General features: G+C 40.8%; 1 protein-coding gene across 1 annotated transcript in view; it reads right to left on the reverse strand.

Annotated features, from left to right (window-relative positions):
• The window catches only part of LOC120029857 (ribosomal protein S6 kinase alpha-2), a 32,755-nt gene extending 10,009 nt beyond the window's left edge, over window positions 1-22,746 (reverse strand). The window contains exons 1-12 of the mRNA XM_038975163.1: window positions 22,648-22,746; window positions 17,376-17,492; window positions 16,994-17,075; window positions 15,904-15,984; window positions 14,732-14,811; window positions 11,836-11,942; window positions 10,643-10,680; window positions 10,355-10,497; window positions 2,500-2,570; window positions 2,273-2,361; window positions 1,524-1,588; window positions 1,007-1,109 (exon numbers count right to left, since the gene is read on the reverse strand). Of these exons, the coding sequence (XP_038831091.1) occupies window positions 1,007-1,109; window positions 1,524-1,588; window positions 2,273-2,361; window positions 2,500-2,570; window positions 10,355-10,497; window positions 10,643-10,680; window positions 11,836-11,942; window positions 14,732-14,811; window positions 15,904-15,984; window positions 16,994-17,075; window positions 17,376-17,492; window positions 22,648-22,746 (1,075 nt within the window). The remainder of the gene's footprint in view (window positions 1-1,006; window positions 1,110-1,523; window positions 1,589-2,272; window positions 2,362-2,499; window positions 2,571-10,354; window positions 10,498-10,642; window positions 10,681-11,835; window positions 11,943-14,731; window positions 14,812-15,903; window positions 15,985-16,993; window positions 17,076-17,375; window positions 17,493-22,647) is intronic.
• Between the last annotated feature and the right edge of the window lie 1,877 nt (window positions 22,747-24,623).

The following is a 24,623-nucleotide window of genomic DNA, read 5'->3' on the forward strand; positions in this document are numbered from 1 at the left end:
AGTCATAATCGAAGTAAGCGTACAGCGATTAAAACGCCTGGTTCTGAGCACTCTTTCAAATTATTTGTACATGTAAATGCTTTAAATCAGAGTTATACTGTAGCAGTGGATTTGATATGGCCACGTGTTAGCATACTGTAGCAGTGGACTTGATATGGCCATGTGTTAGCATACTGTAGCAGTGGATTTGATATGGCCATGTGTTAGCATACTGTAGCAGTGGATTTGATATGGCCACGTGTTAGCATACTGTAGCAGTGGACTTGATATGGCCATGTATTAGCATACTGTATCAGTGGATTTGATATGGCCATGTGTTAGCATACTGTATCAGTGGATTTGATATGGCCATGTGATAGCATGAGCAGCCTTCTTTTGCGCTGCGCGAGTGAAGTGAGTTCGGAAAAACTGAAAGTACGCATCTAATGAATGGTTTTCACATATAAACTTTATATGTCCGAACTCAGAATCAAATATGCTTCAGAAAAATAACATGGTAGAACGCTGATTCTGATTGGTGATTTTCTGCATTTATTTAAGTCCCACCAGGAAGTCTGATTTCAGATGTGTCCATGGAAACAGGATTATTAGGAAAATCGATTTTCTTGCAAAGCATGCAAACGTTTAAGTCAAACTATTATATTAATCTGATTATTCACAATAATCAGATTTTTGTTTGCATGTAACTGCACTCATTGAATGATATAATCATTTCAGAGGGTTGTGGCTGGTTGACTTTGTCGATATGGAAGTGTACTTTATGTCGATATAAAAGAGGGGGTTATTTGTCAGTAATTTAATTGCAAATTGATGTCAGTTTGTGAGTGGAACACAGATGCATGGAGAAATTATTATTTTGAGTAAACAGCATAACAGTGAAGCAAACAGCATGAAATGAAACATAACATCATGATTAATTAAATTATGTGGCAACATCACACACACAAACAAACGTACACCACACACGCCAACGGGCTGAACTACTTCACCTACAATTACTAATCACCTGTTGGTGTGCGGGAGGTGAATTCGGGGTCAAAGTGGAAGGTGTCTTCTGGCCTGCCCACCGCTGGTTTGAATGGAGGCTTGATCTCTCTTCTGTAAAGCTTCTGTGGTTTCACCATGAGGGGGAAAGGTAAAATGCTACTTTAATTTTTCCATTTAGTATTGAGCTACATTTAATCCATGGTGATTTGATATGTCTCTGCTTGATCTGTTAGTATGGCAACCAAAAAAAGGTAAGAGAAATAGGTCAGTGACTTCTGAGAGTAAAAATAGATTATGTTTCAAACCAAATACTGTACAGAAAATTGTCATCTTGGAAAGAAGAAAGCTTTCAAGTATCTTGTTGTTTTCTTCCCTCTCTACTCAGTAGGTACAAAGTCTGAGGTAAAATGCCCATACTTCTTGTATGAAAGTACAACAATCCAAAAGGAAATCCTCAGGACATATCAAAAAGCAATGGATGGTCATCTTTGCCTTTAATGATTTCTAGAAAAGGTTACGAGAAGCATTGTACTCACATTCCAATCTATATTTCCAAAGAAATGATGCCTTTTAATCTCCTCGACTCCATCTGGTCCAGCACCTAACAGTAAAATACACCAGGACATTTAGATTGAATACTCTTTCTAGCTTCACTGGGCTGTAAATTTCTCACTTACTAAAATTCTATCTCAAGTATCTCTGCTCATTCAGTGAGAACATGGGATATTATGGGTAATATTAGCTACACTCTCTAGACCATTTTATTTAACTAGGGTCTCCGGTGGTGGCTGCATAACATATAAGCCCTATGCAGTAATGCATAAAGGCTCACATACATGCCTTATAAAGGCACATATTCATGTCTTATAAAGGCTAATATAGATGCATATAACACAACCTCTCAGCTTTAGGTAAATTATGACTCATATTTCCCGTAATCATACATAAAGAATGACTCCGGCTTGAAGAGGTCTCGGTGACATTACTCTCCATCTTATAAATCATGGAGGAAGTGATTCATATGGCTATATTCAATCCCACCACTGGCCAACCAGCTTCCACCGACAGGTAAGAGAAAACATACAGTAACTGTGCCCTCTAGCCTGCACTATCCTGAAAACCCTTAATGTGAAGATGAGTTAAGATTCAGATTTCAATGCTGTCTACTGTGTCCCATATAATACACGAATAAAGGTTGATCTAATGCTGTAAATTTGTCTTTCAATTGATAAATAGAATGGATCATATGAAATTACACATTTTAGTAATGCTCTTGACTACATACCTAATCTATTGGCAGGATTTCTTTTGAAGAGGGCCCGTATTAGACTTTGCACCTCTGGGCTTAAGAATTGCGGCATGCCAAGTTTTGCCCTACAAAACAGATGAAAATAAGTTATTTCACAGAAAAAACTATTATTTCATATATAGGGATCCCCATTAGCTGTTGGCAAGGCAGCAGCTACTCTTCATTGTGTAGTTGCCATAGACATTGTCAGTATAGTATCTTACTTCAGTATCAGGACCATTGTTTCCTTGCGGTCTTTGCCTTGAAATGGTAGAAATCCTGTCAGCATTTCAAACTGAAATCAAAGATAAACAATGTCAGTGGCAATTTACAAATCAATCTAATTGTAACGGGTTTCGTCCTCTTCGTCTGAGGAGGATCGGACCAATATGCAGCGTGGTAAGTGTCCATAATAATATATTTAATAAATCACACAGAACACTGAACGAAATAACAAAAGAACAAACAAACAAACAACCCGAAACAGTCCCGTATGGTGAAAACACTAACACAGGATACAACCACCCACAAAACCCAAAGGAAAACAGGCTACCTAAATATGGCTCCCAATCAGAGACAACGACTGACACCTGCCTCTGATTGAGAACCATACTAGGCCAAACACATAGAAACAAACAACCTAGACATACAACATAGAATGCCCACCCACATCACACCCTGACCAAACAAAACATAGAAACATACAAAGCAATCTATGGTCAGGGCGTGACACTAATGTATTTCACCACAATTTGGACAGCTTCTACTTACATTTAGGCAGACACTCTTAATCCAGAGTGATTTACAGTAGTGAGGACATACATTTTCATTCTGGTCCCCTATGAGAATAAAACCCACAACCTTGGCGTTGCAAGCACCATCCTCTACCAACTGAGCTACACAGGAAAGCTGTGAAAATGCTGAAAATACTACAATCAAACTGTTGTCATCAATTTCTTCAACCATTAAAATGAATGTGCAATAGCACTCAACTTTAAAAGCTTGCATTGATGCTAGCTCCTGTCCTTATGTATCCCTTTATGTAACATTTAATCTACAGATGTAGGATCTTAATTTGATCGCTCTTTTGCTTCATTATTTACATAAACTCACTGAAAACCCACACATGGTTATATTAACAGTATTGCACTTTTCATGTAGCCTACTTTTAGCCAGCTAATAGCCTAACCACCGATCAAGCAACATTATGGATTTAACATTAAAATCCTGTTGGTGCAAGATTATTTTGCTGTGACAATATAGGTCAAATTAGGATTCTACAACTGTATGCGAGTGTCACGTTCCTGACCTGTTTTCTGTTGTTTGGTATGTGTTTAATTGGTCAGGGCGTGAGTTTGGGTGGGTAGTCTATGTTATGTGTTTTCTATGTTGGGTTAATGGGTTGCCTGGTATGGCTCTCAATTAGAGGCAGGTGTTTGGCGTTTCCTCTGATTGAGAGTCATATTAAGGTAGGTTGTTTCACATTGTTTGTTGTGGGTGGTTGTCTTCCGTGTCAGTACATGTTACCACACGGGACTGTTTCGGTTTGTCTGTTCCTGTTCATGTGTTCTTCGTTTCATGTAAGTTCGTAAGTTTAGGTCTGTTTAGTTCGTTTTGTTATTTTGTATTTCTAAAGTGTATTTCGTTTCGTCTTTGTCTTGTTAAATAAATCATTATGAATTCACACCCCGCTGCACTTTGGTCCAATCCTTGCTACTCCTCTTCGGATGAAGAGAAGGAGGAAGCCCGTTACAGCGAGTGTGAATACAAATTCAAGCGGCCATGCTCACGTGTTGAGCATTATATGGCTCAATGCTTTCTGACAATATAATCATCTGACAATACTTGAAACAAAGTACATTTGCTGTGTGTGTGTGTTTGTGTGCATCTGCTACATCATTGATTGATTCCTCGAAAACAATCCCCCACAGCCAGGGTGCCCTTATCAGTTTGAATTGAGCTCAACTCAGATTTCATTTACATAAATGAACCAGCTCTTCTCTGCTCTAGAGGAAATTCGATTTTCCTGTCTACATTATTTCTATTTTCATATGGTTCTCGTACGTCAAGTGTTACAAAAAAACATTACAGTGCAATGACTTTTCATTTCCTGATGATTGCTGTACGAAATGAGGGAAGTTGAGGAGCTGTCCAGGTCCGCAGTGTCACAGATGACTCACAATTTCTGTTTGCTTTGAGGACTCGGTGTTTGGCATATCAAGTCAGGTAGTTATGTAACACATCTTGGCTGGCTAACTCACTATATATACTAGGGCATGATATAGGAATAATAATATTTTCCAGCTACTACACATGCTCTTCTTCTAGCACTGCAGATGGAGAGCCAGGTGAAATCAGTAAGAGTGCCTGGTACGTTTCTTTAGGAGAGAGCAGAGCTTGTGTTATAAAATCAAATCAAAGTAAATGTTTTTGCGCGCACAGGATACAACAGGTGTAAACAGTCCAGTGAAATGCTTACTTTAAAGCTCTTCCTCAACAATACAGTGTTTAATATCAAAGGTAAAAAAAATGAAAATCCAGAATAGGATTCTTAAATCAATACTAGGCCCAAATTCTGTCCCTAAAGAAATACATTTGACAATGTTTGTATTGATCTGGTTTTAACGTGAGACTAAAGTATTGAGCCTTGAAACCATTAAGGAAATATAAAGAAACTAGAGGCAGTCCCTTGTTCTTTAGAGGAAGTGGAGAATTAGAGGCAGTCCCTTGTTCTTTAGAGGAAGTGGAGAATTAGAGGCAGTCCCTTGTTCTTTAGAGGAAGTGGAGAATTAGAGGCAGTCCCTTGTTCTTTAGAGGAAGTGGAGAACTAGAGGCAGTACCTTGTTCTTTAGAGGAAGTGGAGAACTAGAGGCAGTCCCTTGTTCTTTAGAGGAAGTGGAGAACTAGAGACAGTCCCTTGTTCTTTAGAGGAAGACCCTTGTTTTTTTTGCCTTTTACTGCAGTGGGCTAAATCAAGGTCACACAGAGTATTTCTTGGTAGTCTTAAACAAATCTACTTTGAAACAAAAATATACACCTCACACACGGTTATGGGCTTAAAAAAAAGAAAACACCTGTACCATGTCCCGCTCGCCTAGCATAGTAGTGACTACCGAACGGCTCCCTGACTCACCTATTGCTGCTCATTGGACCCTATGATCACTCGGCTACACAGCTGATGCCCCCTGGACTGTTTCAATAACACGGTACCTCATTTTGTTTATCTGTCGGCCCCAGCCTTGAGAACTCAGGTCCTGTATGTACACAACTGACCCGCTCTGCCCATTCATCGCCATTTACCCGTTGTTGTCTTAGCTCTCCCGATCAACACCTGTGATTGCTTTATGCCTCTCTCTAATGTCAATATGCCTTGTCTACTGCTGTCTCGGCTAGTTCTTATTGTTTTATTTCACTGTAGAGCCCTCAGTCCCGTTCAAGATGCCTTAGATAGCTCTTTTGTCCCACGTCACATGCGGAGACCTCACCAGGCTTGGTACCACCAGAGACGAAAACTCTCTCATCATCACTCAATGCCTAGGTTTACCTCCACTGTACTCACATCCTACCATACCCTTGTCTGTACACTATGCCCTGAATCTATTCTACCATGCCCAGAAATCTTCTCCTTTTATTCTCTGTTCCCAAAGAACTAGACGACCAGTTCTTATAGCCTTTAGCTGTACCCTTATCCTACTCCTCCTCTGGTGATGTAGAGGTTAACCCAGGCCCTGTTGACCCCAGCACCACACCTATTCCCCAGGCACTATCATTTGTTGACTTCTGTAACCGTGAAAGCCTTGGTTTCATGCACGTTAACATCAGAAGCCTCCTCCCTACGTTTTTTGTTTTATTCACTGCTTTAGCACACTCCGCCAACCCTGATGTCCTAGCCGTGTCTGAATCCTGGCTTAGGAAGGCCACCAAAAATGTCCATCCCCAACTACAACATTTTCTGCCAAGATATAACTGCCAAAGGGGGCGGAGTTGCAATCTACTGCAGAGATTGTCTGCTGAGTTCTGTCATGCTATCCAGGCATGTGCCCAAACAGTTCGAGCTTCTACTTTTAAAAATCCACCTTTCCAGAAATAAGTCTCTCACTGTTGCCGCTTGTTATAGAGCCCCCTCAGCCCCCAGCTGTGCCCTGGACACCATATGTGAATTAATCGCCCCCCATTTATCTTCAGAGTTCATACTGTTAGGTGACCTAAACTGGGATATGCTTAACACCCTGGTCATCCTACAATCTAAGCTAGATGCCCTCAATCTCACAAATGATCAAGGAACCTACCAGGTACAACCCTAAATCCGTAAACACGGGCACCCTCGTAGATATCATTCTGACCAACCTGCCCTCTGAATACACCTCTGCGGTCTTCAACCAGGATCTCAGCGATCACTGCCTCATTGCCTGCGTCCGTAATGGGTCTGCGGTCAAATGACCACCCCTCACCACTGTCAAACGCTCCCTAAAACACAGCGAGCAGGCCTTTCTAATCGACCTGGCCCGGGTATCCTGGAAGGATATTGACCTCATCCAGTCAGTAGAGGATGCCTGGTTATTCTTTAAAAGTGCTTTCCTCACCATCTTAAATAAGCATGCTCCATTCAAAAAAGATTAAACTAAGAACTGATATAGCCCTTGGTTCACTCCAGACTTGACTGCCCTTGACAGCACAAAAACATTCTGTGGCGTACTGCATTAGCATCGAATAGCCCCCGCGATATGCAACTTTTCAGGGAAGTTAGGAACCAATATACACAGTCAGTTAGGAAAGCAAAGGCTAGCTTTTTCAAACAGAAATGTGCATCCTGTAGCACAAATTCCCAAAAGTTTTGGGACACTGTAAAGTCCATGGAGAATAAGAGCACCTCCTCCCAGCTGCCCACTGCAATGAGACTAGGAAACACTGTCACCACCGATAAATCCACGATAACCGAGAATTTCAATAAGCATTTTCTACGGCTGGTCATGCTTTCCACCTGGCTACCCCTACCCCGGCCAACAGCTCTGCACCTCCCGCAGCAACGTACCCAAGCCCCCCCCCCCCCCCCCCTTCTCCTTCACCCAAATCCAGATAGCTGATTTTCTGAAGGAGCTGCAAAATCTGGACCCTACAAATCAGCTGGGATAGACAATCTGGACCCTCGCTTTCTAAAATTATGTGCCGGAATTGTTGCAACCCCTATTACTAGCGCCTGTTCAACCTCTCTTTCGTATCGTCTGAGATCCCTAAAGATCGGAAAGCTGCCGCGGTCATCCCCTTCTTCAGAGGGGAAGACACTCTAGACCCAAACTGTTACAGACATATATCTATCCTGCCCTGCCTTTCTAAAGTCTTCGAAAGCCAAGTTAACAAACAGATCATTGACGATTTCGAATCCCACCATACCTTCTCTGCTATGCAATCTGGTTTCTGAGCTGGTCATGGGTGCACCTCAGCCACGCTCAAGGTCCTAAACGATATCATAACCGCCATCGATAAGAGACAGCTGTATTCATCGACCTGGCCAAGGCTTTCAACTCTGTCAATCACCACATTCTTATCGGCAGACTCAACAGCCTTGGTTTCTCAAATGACTCCCTCGCCTGGTTCACCAACTACTTCTCTGATAGAGTTGTATGTCAAATCGGAGGGCCTGTTGTCCGGACCTCTGGCAGTCTCTATGGGGGTGCCACAGGGTTCAATTCTCGGGCTGACTCTTTTCTCTGTATATATCAATGATGTCGCTCTTGCTGCTGGTGATTCTCTGATCCACCTCTACGCAGACGACACCATTCTGTATACTTCTAGCCGTTCTTTGAACACTGTGTTAACAAACCTCCAGATGAGCTTCAATGCCATACAACACTCCTTCCGTGGCCTCTAACTGCTCTTAAATACTAGTAAAACTAAATGCATGCTCTTCAACCGATCGCTGCCCACACCCGCCCGCCCGACTAGCATCACTACTCTGGGCGGTTCTGACTTAGAATATGTGGACAACTACAAATACCTAGGTGTCTGGTTAGACTGTAAACTCTCCTTCCAGACTCATATTAAACATCTCCAATCCAAAATTAAATCTAGAACCGGCTTCCTATTTCACAACAACGCCTCCTTCACTCACGCTGCTAAACATACCCTCATAAAACTGACTATCCTACCGATCCTTGACTTCCGAGATGTCATCTACAAAATAGCCTCCAACACTCTACTCAGCAAATTGGATGTAGTCTATCACAGTGCCATCCATTTTGTCACACCATATACTACCCACCACTGCAACCTGTATGCTCTCGTTGGCTGGCCCTCGCTACATATTCATCGCCAAACCCACTGGCTCCAGGTCATCTATAAGTCTTTGCTAGGTAAAGTCCCAACTTATCTCAGCTCACTGGTCACCATAGCAACACCCACCCGTAGTACATGCTCCAGCAGGTATATTTCATTGGTCACCCCCAAAGCCAACTCCTCCTTTGGCCGCCTTTCCTTCCAGTTCTCTGCTGTCAATGACTGGAATGAATTGCAAAAATCACTGAAGCTGGAGACTTATATCTCCCTCACTAACTTTAAGCATCAGCTGTCAGAGCAGCTTACCGATCACTGCAGCTGCACACAGCCCATCTGTAAATAGCCCACCCAACTACCTCATCCCCATATTGTTATTTATTTTTGCTTATTTGCACCCCAGTATCTCTACTTGTACATCATCATCTGCACATCTATCACTCCAGTGTTAATGCTAAATTGTAATTATTTTGCCACTATGGCCTATTTATTGCTTTACCTCCCTAATCTTACTACATTTGCACACACTGTATATAGATTTTTCTATTGTGTTATTGACTGTATGTTTGTTTATCCCATGTGTAACTCTGTGTTGTTTTTGTCACACTGCTTTGCTTCATCTTGGCCAGGTCGCAGTTGTAAATGAGAACTTGTTCTCAACTGGCCTACCTGGTTAAATAAAGGTGAAATAAATAAAAAATAAAAGATTTAGAGTTGAAATGTATTCATGTTTGATTTTGCATCCCAGTATTACACTTAATATACATCACAGAAGACTGAAATATAACAAAACCGATTGATATAGAAACACCGGATTTGTCTGTTTAAAAAATAATGTTTATTAATTATGGAATAATGAAAAGGATGAATAACATTCCACCCATGAGACCACTAGAGGGCGATTTGGTCCTTTGACCACGGCTACAGGTAGTGGAGTAATGTGTGGATGTGTGGATTAGTGAGCAGCAACCTGATTATAACATGTTTGGCTCTATTCAATCCGCATTCATCTTCTAATTTAAGAGGACTGAAGAGATGAGTGTATGACGTCGTAGTAGTGGACTACTACCATACCAGTATGCATAGTCATTATTATGTCTCTTTTGCGTGATGCATTAAGATCCACATTTGGAGTATACAGATCTTAATTTGACTAGTTTCCCACAGCAGGAATAAAAATCCTGCAGCAACAGGATATGTGAATTATTATGTGGATTATAATTAATGGGAAGTAGAAAGCAAGTATGAGAGTTTGCGCACAGGCTAGAACGAAAGGCGTCCAGTGCGTGGGAGAGAACACATCTGTAAAGAGTTCAAAGAGTTTACAAGGAAGCCAAGATGCAAAAATAATATCATTAATTTAATCTATGCTCCAAAAAATACAAAAAGCGAAAATGCAGAGTGCTAATACAAATGAAAAGGAACAGTTATTTATTTTTAAGGTTTTGAGGTCGATTATAATTAATGTAAATTTTTATAGGGTTGATACATTTTTCGTTAGGGCAAATCAAGTCTGAAAAGTTAAAGTGGAATTTACAAACTTGAGAAGCCTTTTTAAACCTGGAATACACTACAAGTTTGCAGTTCCTGCTGTGAAGGAGAATTTTCTGCAACAAAGTGATCAAATTAAGATACCACATCTGGTCGTACAGGCTGTATGCGTAGTGCTACGTCCACATACTGGATGCAAGCATAATTCTACTATATGAAACTCTGCCCTGGAGATTGCGTTACAGCAACATTGCAGCCAACCAATAGCTATAATATGTGTGTAATGCATTATCAAAAGAAAGGGAGGGAGGTCCATACCATTAAGACGCCAAATGACCACCAGTCCGCACTCTGTGTATGTCCTCTTCTGTTGACCACCTCAGGGGCCATGTACTCTATCGTCCCGCAGAAGGAGTACGCTCGCTTGTCATGGTCTGTTGCCTCTTTACTCAGCCCGAAATCTAAAACACAAAGGGACTGATGTTAAAGACGGAGGAAAATGGCCACCAGCAATGGGCTTAATGTATTCAATGTAGAAGAGAGACTACTGCTATTCCAAGGGACTACTAATGTTACTAATCTCTTTTCAAAACAGTTTTTAGTCACCTGTAATCTTGATGTGGCCCTCCTCGTCAAGAAGGATACTGTAGAGGGAAGGAATGTGACATCAATATACAGTATATCTGTATAATAGAAATACTGTATATAAAATCTTTACATCTCTCTGCACAGTACATGTCACCCACACATTTATTGAGTGTTTGTTTGTTAGAACAAATGGATTTGTGCACAGCACACTGTTGCCCTTGGGTTGCTGTCATTAATCATCAACAGTAAAGCTGGGAATAGCTCGCCCTTCAATCCACTGAGGCTCAGTTGGTAGAGCATGGTGCTTGCAATGCTAAGGTTGTGGGGGTTCAATTCCCATGGGAGGACCAGTATGGGAAAAATCTATGCACTCGCTACTGTAACTCGCTCTGGATAAGAGTATGTGCTAATGACATATATTTTTGTAAATAAAATTAAACCTGTAAAGACGTGACACCTTCACGCATCAATTATTCCCATTGGAGAGAAATCAAGGAGCAGACTGAGAGCTCTTCATTTATTTCCTCTCATCAAATCCCCCTGAGAGCCAATTTACTAGTCCTGCATTCCACATTGTTAACATGGAAAAAATGAAAAATAGAGCTTGATGGAAAAGTGGACACTTTTCACATCTCAAGGGCCCAAACGTTTCCTTGACTGATGCATTGGGAGGTCGTCAAACGTTTCCATCAACTGTAAAAGCCCTCTGATAGCCCTTTCAGAATAAACAGAAGGATGTGCTCACGGAAAAGAGACAGACAGATGCTGCCTTGATTGCACCAGAGACATGTAGTTGTTTTGATAGGCCCGGAGAAGGCAGCAAAACAGAGCAGCAACCTTGTTTGAACTCCTGGATCAGTATTATATGATATCAAATCAGATGGTGCTCCAGTAATCCAACGCAGTTATGTGCTTGGTCATTCCCAATCAGAATATTCATAAATCTCTGAGATGAAGAAACAGTGTATTTGAGCGCTCAGATGCGTAAAAACGGTATAATATATGCCATTTAGCAGATACTTTTATCCAAAGCAACTTACAGTCATGTGTGCATACATATTAGGTATGGCTCAACACAGCAGGAATCGAATCCACAACCTTTGCAAGCGCCACGCTCTACCAACTGCGCCAGACAGGACCACAAAAGGTGGTCTTTGAACAGAGAAGTAGTCTATGGCACTGTACAGTCAGTGGGTGTACAAGTGTTTTACTTCTCTGGTTTGAGGTCTCTGTAGATGATGCCCAGACTGTGAAGGTGATCTAAGGCCAAGGCCAGCTCAGCCAGATAGAACTTCACATCCTCTTCAGTAAACATCACCTGCAAATGGACAAAGGAGAAAGACTACCAGTGACAGTTCATGAGTCATTGACAATATGCAAACAGTACACACGTGATATATGATTGTGAACATGAAAGATAATCTTTTTAAAACCTAAGAGTAGCCTACATTGATGTGTTTTAAACAGATCAAATTTAACAGACAGTTTTCCATTATTCCAATGTCAGGTAGCCTGAGCAAAACAAGAGCACTAGCCACAGATTGAACTCATATTGAAACTCATTAACTTGATCACAAAGCCAGCTGCTTGGAAACTCACCCAAAATATTTGCATTTAGGATGTCATAGAACCTTTGCCAAGTTTCCTCAGTCAGAGCATGGATTGTTGACTTCTCTCCTTGTTTACTACAGAGCTCATGTTAGCCACAGTAAGATTGATTTAGCTCCCAAATAGAATTTGTTTGGGGAATAAACCCTGCGGTGCCAAGGAGAAAATTGAATTGCCGTTAAAGTAACAAGATCCCGCCAGCACCCGTGCATCTGCTAGCTGCTCCAGATGACTGATTCCAAGACCAGCAATAATTAATTCACATCTCAATTCCCACATGTCTCTCTGCCCAGTAGAGCAAATTTAAATCCAAAGAGACAAATTGTTTACAGATTAAGTTCAACTTTATTCCAGTTGTTATCATTTACAGAATTGGTAGTAGTCACGATGACACAGCAGAGGCAGTAGTTTTAGGAAGCATGGGTGAATGGATGAATGCGTTTACAAAGTTGGTGGTCTATTATCCGGACAGCAGGTTGTTTTTATTCTGCAATAATAATCTCCATCCACTTAATCATTTGGTAAAACTCCCCTCAAGTACCCCAACAGTTCATTATATATGATCTGTTCCAGTAGGCCTACTAGCACACCCGATTCAACCAATCAGGGGCTTGATGATCAGTTGACCAGGTGGATCAGGTGTGCCAGTTGGAAATGAACAAATAAGTAGAATGGCTGGGGGTACTCTAGGAGAGGTTTGGAAATATGAGTCACTGAATCGATATTAAGATAAGCAAGGAAGCTAAATAAAGAAAATGCTTGTTTTTCCTCCAGTCCATCACAGGCATTGTTATCTATAATGTATTCATAATAGCAGTATTATTATATGGGCTAGTGTAGGGGTTGGCAATCATTTTTACTTGTGGGCCACATTGGGATTTCGAAATGCAACGGAAGGCTGCACATTGTTTTTAGGACCGATTTGTTTGTCCAAATCAATTTGTAGGCCAGAAAAAGGGTAGTTATTTGAAGATATATAAAATATATCGGTCCATTATCATTTCTACACACTTTCTATCTAGTTGTAGACCTTCACGTGTGGCCTGGAGTGTTTTTGAACCCCCCCAAATATATTATTTTTGACTGGTACTATATATATTTATTTTTTTACTCACACTCGCCGCGGGCCAGATTGAATGGGCTCGCGGGCCATGGCTTGACTATCCCTGGGTTAGTGGATGGATTCAGGAGTAATGAATCAACAGAACAGAGGAGATATTGTAATCTGACTGATCGGGACTGAGGTTGTTCCTGCGATGAGGTCTGGCCCACTGGTGCAAACAGGCAATTAAGTTGAGTGAAAGAACATGAGAAATGTCAAGATTAAAGGACTGGTCAAAAATAATAATAATAAACCTGGGTTGTTCACTTGAAAACACTGTTTATTACTGAAGTTCTTCTCTCAGCTCACTCTGTAAACAGTACATGGACATTCAGAGATGCTGAATAGCAAGATTAAAGCAAAACCAATTAAGGCAAAATCAATATCATTCAGAGTGTGTTTGGACCCAATCATAGAGGTGGCAGGTAGCCTAGTGGTTAGAGCTTTTTTGTTGTTGTTGTCAATAAAGGCAAGAAAACCTATATATTGATAGTTCAAGGCCCATGATTTAGAAATAACATGTTGGAATGGTTTTTACTCTATTAGTCAAATTACCATGGCTGTTGACACATTAGTGACCAATTAAATAAAAATGTATCACACAAATTGAGAATAACTCGAAATATACTGTACCCATTCAATCACAGGGACATGTGCACCAAGAGACTTAGCATTCTAAATGTGCCCAAGTCAATTGGAGATTGATTGTGTGAACTGATTGCGTGAAATTTGATTAATGATGCAGTAATTATAATCAATTATATTATAATCAGAGCGCTGCTGCTTTCTCGAAGCAACCTTTTAGGATTTGCTGTGGTGGTCGTCTGCAAAGTTGTTTCCGTGGGTTGCAAAAAGTCAAAATTACCATGACACAAGCTTAATTAAATGTAAAAGGTTTTGAAAATAAAATGATTGCGGTACGCTCAGTGTTCAGTTGACATTTCACAGAGATACGCTTGTTTTTGTCAGAACTCTTCTAAAAAGAACAGAAATGTTGCATTATTATGGAAACCGTATACTAAAATATGAAAATACCATGTCATGTCTCAAAATCGATATCTATCTTACCTCTATATTGTTTTATGCCCTCCGAATTTGAGAAGAAAGATGACGAGTTCAACCGTGAGCCTGTCAGTTAGCCTTAATTCTCGCACAGCATCCAGCCAAGCTGTGACTATAATGTGGCCTCCATTCATTTAGTCATCCTAATATTGGCCATCCTACAAGGGTAACAACTCTAATAACTTTTGAACTGATTATGATAGAAACATTCTTTTTTTACCCATTGGTCAAAAGGTGTTTTTGATTGGACACAATACATCATGTGGTGATTGAATGCATTAATAAAACAGTGAATTAGGGAGCAGTAAGCCCTCACAGTGAGTAACATGACTGACCTCTTTGGAAAGCCGTGTGAAGAGGTCTCCCCCTCGGAGGAAGTCTAGAATCAGATACAACTTCCCTTCCGTCTGAAAGGCTGGGCCAAAACAACATCACAATGGTCACTCAACACATATTATCCGCTACATGACATGGAATAAAAGGAAAACACTCTAAATGTGAATTAGACTTTTGTGAGAGGTTGTACTGCTTCAAGGCATGCGTGACAAGGGAAATATTTATTTCCTGGTCTAATTTTGAGATAAAAATGTAAATAGAAAAACAGATAATATGGTCTCCTCCTCTAGTATTGCTTTATTTGGCTTGTTGAGTGCATCTGTTTGTCAGGGGCTGCTGTGGCAATACTCAGAGCAATACTATCTGTTTACCAGGGGCTGCTGTGGCAATACTCAGAGCAATACTCTCTGTTTACCAGGGGCTGCTGTGGAATTACTCAGACCAATACTCTCTGTTTGCTAGGGGCTGCTGTGGCAATACTCAGAGCAATACTATCTGTTTACCAGGGGCTGCTGTGGCAATACTCAGAGCAATACTCTCTGTTTACCAGGGGCTGCTGTGGAATTACTCAGACCAATACTCTCTGTTTGTCAGGGGCTGCTGTGGCAATACTCAGAGCAATACTATCTGTTTACCAGGGGCTGCTGTGGAATTACTCAGACCAATACTCTCTGTTTGCCAGGGGCTGCTGTGGAAATACTCAGAGCAATACTCTCTGTTTACCAGGGGCTGCTGTGGAATTACTCAGCGCAATACTCTCTGTTTACCAGGGGCTGCTGTGGAATTACTCAGAGCAATACTCTCTGTTTACCAGGGGCTGCTGTGGAATTACTCAGAGCATGCTGATAAACAAGGAGGTGAGGTGCTTTGAGATGAGTGACAGCTTTCGCTGTCTGAAGGGCTCCAGACGTCACTGAAATGTTTAGAGAGACGTGCCAAGCTTTATAAAACGCTTGGAGAGTTATTCAATGCAAGATCCAACTACATTTAATATCAAAATGTGTTTCTGCCTGATGTCTGAGGACAGAACCATTCTAACAACACCTAAATAAAGACAATCTGGTTACATAATTATTTGCCTGTTTTAAAAACAGGGTTTTCAGTTTAGACATGTCAGTGTCTGTTCTATGTATGTGTGCCAGTCAGAACATGGTTGCGTCGATGAGCTCACCGTAATGGAGTTTGACTATGAACGGGTGATTGACTTCAGCCAGAATATCTCTCTCCATTTTGGACCGCACCCGATCCCGGACTGAAAAACAGACAAAGCATATCAAAGTAGTGGTAATGAGTTAAGATACTTGTAGAACTGAATAGATGTTGACGAAAGCTATACATATTCAAACCCTTACAGTTGGGCCGGTATCCGATGATACTGTATAAAATACCTCAGGTTCGAATTTCTATACTGTCAAAGCTGTTGAAACTATGAGACCTCCTAACCAGGCATTTCCCTCACTAGTCAGCCACTTATCTGGTCCTGCAGTGGGAACATCGTAGTATAATATAGACAGCTGCTTTCTGCTAATCTATCTGCATTACCTAAGCCTTCTTCCTAGGTCACCTGTGAAATGGAAGTCAGCTACTTCCTTATGAATTATTTTGTGTTAAAATCGTAACACTGGAAGCCTCCCCTCAAGCACCTGTACTGCAATGCAGAATATTATGCCAGTTTCCTATTGCAATGGCTCTCTGCTTTGCAGTGCGGACACTCCTGCAGCTGTATTATGTAAGCAAGGAGGACATCATCTCAATTTCCTGAGACTTCATTTTTTAGAGCTGATTAAAAAAAGTAATGTTTTTGACTGAGATTTGTTGAGTATAGGAAACATATTATATATTTTTTTTTACTTATGTAGAAAAAACTGTTAGTCTGGATAGGGACTTCAATCATGTCTGTTTACTGTAATAATCAATAATTTTGGTCATTTAGCAGATGCTCTTATCCAAAGCGACTTACAGGAGCAATTAAGGTGAAATGCCTTGCTCAATAGCACATCGACAGATTTTTCACCTAGTTGGCTCAGGGATTCGAACCAGCAACCCTTCTGTTACTAGCCCAATGCTCTTAACCGCTAGAATCTTCCTGCCCCAATCATACCCTGATCATTTTACTGTAATAATCAATCATACCCTGATCATGTCTGTTTACTGCAATAACCAATCATACCCCGATGATGCATGTTTACTGTAATAATCGATCTTAGCAAGATTGGGCTGATGAAAAACATACAACTCTTCGAAAGTATCATAATAAGTACCTTTTAGCGTTGCTTTCCTTAACACTTTCATGGCATAGAGCTGTCCCCTGTCAGAGCCTCTGATTTTTCTCACCAGGAACACCTGTGGATGAGATTAATATCAAATCAAATCAAAGTTGATTGGTCGTATACACAGATTTGCAGGTGTTATAGCAGGTGCAGTGAAATGCTTATGTTACTAGCTTCAACAGGGCAGTAGAATGTCTCTCAAATACAATACTAATACACACACCCAAAAATATCTGAATAGCCGATTGCAAAAGTAACAGTAATGTCAGATTGAACAGTAGGGGAAAGGGTCACAAATGTATAGTACACATACAACACAGAGTAGGTATAACATACTGTAGATCCAAACACCTTAATCAAGGTATATGCTTACCTTTCCATAGGAGCCTTGGCCTAGCACTTTCAGCAGCTCAAACTGGGAGGGGTCTGCCTTTTCAAATCCCTCTTTGGTGTGCTGGCTAATGTCAATCTCTTTCAGGATGCCATCGTCCTGCAGGGAAGCAAATGGCCCACATATCAAACCAAGCAAGTGACGCCAGGAATAGAGAGAACACCCGTGTTGTTCCAGAGACACCGGGAGAGCCAGAGAGAGGGATTTAGACAGATGTCCAACCTGGGAAAGTCCCATTTTATCAGAGCCAACAGAGACTAGTCAACTTTAATGACGAATTGAGATGGCATAGCCAGCATCACGAGTAGACCAGAATAACCAGAAGAAACTAGGCATGACTATGAGGATAGAACAGTGCTACCACATTCTCTGCCCTTAGTATCCTCAATGTCCACACATATCCACGTTAACTAGTAACAATAGGAGGGTTTGAAACAGGTGTTGTAGGCTACCAATCAGAGAGTGACCTTGGCCACAGAACCACTGAGGTATAATAAGAACCAGCCAGTAGTCCATCCTGTTCCCCTCGTGTCAGGGGAGATTAGTGTGAGCACGTTTTGCGTGAGTGGGGCTGTGTGGCTGGCAGTAGAGCGAGCGCTCTGGCTATTAATGCTGTCTTCATGGCGTGCCTCTGAAATGTGCCGACCACAGCATGTGAGAGTCCTGCCCTGACCGTCGCTGATTGATGCAGAATCTGTCACGCTGACACAGCTGAGAGCCTGGTAAAACCGACTTATCTCACTCACAGCAAAACAAATACAACAAACAGTCACATAACCCTTTGTATACAAAACGTTGTTGGGATGGAATAAAAAGGATGCTTTTCAAATCCACACATGCAGATTTGTCTCCTCTGATGTATGTTAATCTATAGCTTCTCTTCCTCTATACCATGTTGAACACAGCATTGAAAAGGAAGAAAATCATGTATCATGTGGATTTTCAAGAATCAATGGGTTAAGGATGACCTCTGTGGGGGCTCTAGAAAATAAAAGCTAATACATGAAACAATGGGATGTCAAACGCTCCCAGTCCATCTGTAGCTATTCAACGTGTCAGTTCCATAGGGACAGTGGGCTTTTCATCCTATCCAAACCCCCAACACCTCAACACTGCTGTTCAAACTGGGGGAAAAGAACGGCGGTTGCAGTTAGTCATGATGCCTTGTACAAGCAGTGATATCCCACATTAACCAGTACACTATCTATTCATACTAGTTAAAACACCTGTGATTGATTTAGAACAATTGGTAGAAAACGATACAATTTTAGACTACAGAGAATGGCTATTATTATCCTAAAGATCAAACAAACGTTACGAGGAAGAAAAAGCAACAATAGTCCTACAAATCAGAAAGAAAGTAAGGATTTGGCCTAGTTCCACATAGCAGTATTTCACACTATTCTAAAATACTGGAACGGAATAGAATGAAACATCTACCTGTGAGGGGAGTCTACCAAGTAGTACTAGTAGGTTTTTACAGTATCCAAATCAGTCGGTTGTTAATTCAGTCTTTTTGAAAATAAACTCTAGTGATGATTATCTTATTGAATCAAAAGTATAAACAACCCTTGTCCAATTACTACTCTTTGCCAATAAACATGGACAACAGCGTGACATGCTGCGTAGTGTATCCTGAATAACACGGTTTGTTATCTGGGTCAACAGCTTATGATGGTGTGTATTTCTAAATAAATCTCTTTGACTGAAAAGGTAAACTTGGCAAAATGGCTCAGTTAGTTGGATCATGGTGCTTGCAATACAATAATTGTGGGTATGATTCCTACATGGTCCACATGGATAAAAACATCTGGTAAATCCTTCCCCTCAATAGTAGCTTGCTAGTTCTAATGTCAACTCTGATAGCAGCTATAACAGTTTACTATTGCAGACAATCACCATGCATTCCATCCCATTCATGCTGTTTGTAAAGTCTGATCCTCCTATTTAGAAGTAGTCTGCCCTACACCATGTCAAAGTAGGAATAGAGTTAAATGTTACTGCAGCAGTTCATCTCTCCCATTAATAATCTCAGTATAATGGAATAAAACAGTCAGACAGTCCTATGAGTCTCTACCTGACTTAGTGCCAGATTCTTCCTCCTTAAGAAAACTCTGACCTCCAGAATCGTTCTTAATTTCATGGGCCTGGGTACTGAAAGGTCAAATGTAGAGGTTTTTATCTCAATATCAAATCATTTCTGGGTAAGAATTAAGTACCTTACTGTGGTTGTTTTCAATTAAAATGGTAAAAAAATCATCAAAAATACTGTAGCTTCCTAGCAAAGAGCAATTTCTCAAGTAAGAATTTTGCTAGGACTGTCTGGGAGTGGTCTGAGTCGGTAGGGATAACTGAAAACTAGCTGTTATTGGCAAAGAGGTTTGGAACTCTTTCTTATTGGTCTATTAACTAATGTACCACCTGGTGATGTCACCAGGCAGGCCAAAACTCCTTCCCACCAAAACAGGCTGAAATTTCAGGCAGTCTTTTCAAACAGCTCTAAAAGGGCATTATCATAATTTACCCAAGTTCACAGTATTATTCCAACATCAGTCTGGAAATATATATAAAACACAGGCCAATCACATTTTTGACTGCACTGGGCCTTTAAAATAGATATGCTGACTGCAATACCTCTTTGGCCTCAATATTGATTGGCGCCATCTTTAACTGATTGAGTTGGTCAGTGCCACACATCTGTAAAGACCCTAGTCTCAGGCCTAAACAATATGTTTTCTTAATGACATCTAGCTACAAGGGTGTCTTCATCCAAACATATATGAATTAAGTATGTAATAATGACAATGACAATATAATGAAAATCACTTAGCGATTTGCTAAATAGCATCAATTTCTTGTGCGATTCCTGATACAGCCAGGATTACTCATGAGGCAATCATACCCCATGATGTCACGAGCACTCTCATATCTAAATCCATCAGCTATTGTCTCCATATATTTATTTGTATGTACAGTAAGTTAATCATGCTTAGTATGCCTCAGTGTATTGCAGATGATTTCCAGACTGATGAAATGTTTGGTGGAACCTAGTTTGAAATATTATGTCTCGTGTGTAATGTGGATTGAGGTTTTGTACATGATGGTTGAATCAATGTTGTTTCCACAACATTTCAACAAAACAATTATATGTGATGGAAAACTGATTGGATTTGCAAAAAGTCCTCAACTTAAGGGAATTTCGTCTTTTTTTACACAATGTTGAACCTAAATCCAATGACATGATGAAATGTTTTGGTTTCACGTTGAATTCACATTAGTTGACAACTCAACCAAATGTAAATCAAAAGTAGACATTGAAATGACGTCTCTAGCCAGTGGGAACATTATCTCAGAGAGGCTGGTCGGTCTGCACATCTTGTTATGACACAGTCAGAAAGGATTACAAAGAGCCGTCAAAGTGAATCTCATTGCTACTGATAACTGCACACAGACATAGAAGCATTCTGTAACACAGTCACAAGCAGTGACATATCTATAACCCCCAAGCAATGTTTACACCAGGGATGGGCAACTTTGATGGAAGTGGGGGCCACAAAAACTCAAAACTCATCATGAGGGGCCACAGTTGCTCACGGGTCTGCGTAACCACACTTTGAGAATCTTTGACCCTCTTATGAGGTCTTAACTTTGAATTCACTGAGGCAGGTATGTCAACACTGGTCATTTTAACAGCAAGTTACTTGAAAGCTCAGCAAGAAAGGACAAAATTGAATGACAAAGTGTTCACAGCGGTTAGAAACTGTTTCTACAATATGTAGAAAAAGAGGATAGGTATGCGGTTAAATTGGGATAGAGAATTTGTTTCGTGTATTTGCATGTCAACTTCGCAAACATGAATTTACATGTAAATTATCATTCAAGTATTTGTATGGTATTGTATCGTACAGATTTCCACCCATAGTAATTTAATAGGATATACTGTGTTTCCACCACTTTAGAAGTTAACTATGCGGGAATCCCTTGTTGTGCCTTTAACCATTGGCCAACATTCAGCACCATGGACAGTACCGCAATCAACGCAAATGGACAAAAGACTGATTGCAAATTCAGCCCCATGGCCGCTGAACAGCACCATGTCCAGGTAGCTTTGCAATATGGTGAATCAAAAGGTGAAGATTACAATCTCCTGGGTCGTGGTTGGATTGGATAGGTGTGTCTATGGATTCCAATTCCCCTTTGTAAATTGTAAAAAAAACTAGGCCTACAGAATAAAGTGAAGATCATTGGAAATCAGTCTACTGCTCTCTTGTTTTCATGATTCAATATTTTCGTCCAAATCTAATAAATAATTAATTATTTTAAAAGGGTCAATCTGCTGTTAAAACAATAACAAAGCGGGTAAACAGCAGATGGATGGGGCTGGAGAAATTGAACCTCTCCCAAATTCATAGATGGGGCTATACATGCAAGGACTGACCATCCATTAGATCAAAATGATAGCTTTGATTACATTGTTTACAAGTTTATATTTTGGATTCTGATGGGGTTTAACAGTTGAACTCAGCTCATGAGGCAAAATAAGTTATATTCTTCAAGAATCAATAAAAGTAGCCCACATAAGTTTTAAAAAATGTCCCTCATAAGCAAATAGGCCTAGCTACACCAAACCCAGAACGCATTAGGCCTATATTAGACGTAACATTTTTTAAATAAAATGTAAAAAGTAGCTACAAATCAACAGAGCGTGGCAGGGAATTTATTCAACAAGCAAAGCAACTTAGTCCATAAAATATAATTTGGCTCGTGATAGTAGAATAGCCTACAGGAAACATACTCAGGTATCGTGATTGAATTCATTTTAAGGTAGCTATGTACAGACAACAACATTTCACAGTCATAGTAAGTAAAACGTTCCTGAATAAAGCAGCTATCAGCAAAGTCAGTGCTAGTAGGACAAGACAAGTGCAGGTGTTTGTGCAAGAAAGGCGGGAACACCTGTAGGCCTATCTGTCGGATTCAGACTTGTTGTGGCACAGCAATACCAGGCTATACAGAATTCAATATGATCATTTTAGCATGAAAATGTTGCGCAATGGTAGGTTACAAAGCTTGTCAAAATATTATGGCAGGTGTATAACAAAACAACACCTGTAAGGTTCCACAAAACAGCCTACAGCCTACCACAATATAATTTAGTGACAGCAGTGGTTGAATCACACCATTAGCAAACAATTATTCTACGTTATGGCGCACACACGTGACACAAAATAGCAATACACAACAATATACTAACCTCCAATCTGCAGAGGTTCGAGCTTTTGGACCGTGACTTCTTCCGAAGGTAGACGGAAAACCATCTCCTAACTGTAAATTTCCGCATGTTCGTGTCCATTGCGCCCTGCTTCAGATCTGCATTTCAGATCAGCCCTGGCAGTTTATATTTGCTCAACAACTATAGATCAGTAAACAACAAAAAGGGATTAAGCGTCCTCCTAGTCACTTCTAATCCATACTTCCGATACGGCAGATAAACAGCCACCAGGAAAACCTTTGCGATTTGGTCACGGTTGACACCACCGCAGTGTCTGTCCTTCCTTGCTACCGCGCAATGCTTTGATTTGACAGTGGCATCCAAGCAGCAGTGATTCTGGCGAGTGTCCTCAGCACCCGCCGCTATCCCTTGCGTCCCGCTGAATCAGCACGTGCAGTGAGTGACGCAATGTGAGGCGAGCGATGGCTCCCTTCCTCCTCCTCAACATTCGGATTCTTCTTTTCGCGCCCAATCAAACAGGACGTTGGTAGTCTAGTAGAAAACTCCCCTTCTCGATCAAACTAGAGCAGCTAATCCACATGTTCATGATGGTGGACACTGCAGAGAGCAGCATGCAATGTTGGTATGATGCCCAGTGAAATGCTGAGGTTTCATCTGTCATCATCAGGCATGTTAGGGATGCATAGACCACAGGGGAATGTGTGGTAGTGTTAAAAAAAATGGTTATAAGAAGCCAATTAGGTTAAGAAAAGGCAAACCAAGTTTAGGATGCCTGTAATATAACGTGTATACCCCACGGGTTACATTTTGTTGGTAAATCAGTCAATTGAAATGGATAACCCATTGCGTAAAGCTGGATCTTGATAGTGTGCATTGAGAATCCTAATTGACCTCTGAGGACTAGCTCATTATATAATGTGCATTAGATTATTAAATAATGTGCATTAGATTATTAATATGGCAGCCATTAGGAGAAAGCTCCATTAGGCCTACCACCTAACCCCATGACCTAGCCTTTTGGGGGCCCTAAACAAGATTTGGTTGCCCACCCACACACTTTTAGTGGCCCCCCTTTTCAAGGTGGAGAGAAAAATGTTTTACCGTACATTTCCTGCAATTCTACACATTTAGCCATGGGGAGTATATTTTGTTAGCAGTTTTAAAGCAAGCTTTCTGCAATGCTACACATTTGCCATGGGGCGGAGAGAAATGTTTGCAATTTTGTTACAAATTTCTTGCAATTCTACACATTTCTCAAGACTTATGTCATGTTAATGATATCAGAGTGAGAGTGACTAACACAATCAACGGAGCCTTAGTCAACATGGCCGAGAAGAAGATACTGAAACCGACTGATAATAAACTGCTCCAATATTACAGTTCATAAATGATTCAAATTAACATGCTCTGTTAATGTACATAAATGTCATGATTTTTTTGGGACCGTGACTTCTTCCCGAAGGTAGACGGAAAACCATCTCCTAACTGTACATTTCCGCTGGGCACCTGCCCTGCATGCCCGGTCAGTATTTGACCATGATTACTACATGTTTATGTAACAGTTTAACTTTAGTCCGTCCCCTAGCCCCGACCCGAGTGCGAACCAGGGACCCTCTGCACACATCAACAACAGTCACACACGAAGCATCATTACCCATCGCTCCACAAAAGCCACGGCCCTTGCAGAGCAAGGGGAACAACTACTTCAAGGTCTCAAAGCGAGTGACGTCACCGATTGAAACGCTATTAGCGCGCACCACCGCTAACTAGCTAGCCATTTCACATCGGTTACACTTAGCGCCTTCAAAAAGTATTCACACCCCTTGAACTTTTCCACTTTTTGTTGTGTTACAGCCTGAATTTAAAATGGATTCAATTGAGATTGTGTGCCACTGGCCTACACAGAATAGCCAATAAAGTCAAAGTGGAATTATGTTTTTTTAAACTTTTACAAATTAATAAAAAATGAAAAGCAAGCCTAAATAAGTTCAGGAGTA

This window comes from Salvelinus namaycush, chromosome 35, assembly GCF_016432855.1.
Source record: "Salvelinus namaycush isolate Seneca chromosome 35, SaNama_1.0, whole genome shotgun sequence".
Taxonomy (NCBI): domain Eukaryota; kingdom Metazoa; phylum Chordata; class Actinopteri; order Salmoniformes; family Salmonidae; genus Salvelinus; species Salvelinus namaycush.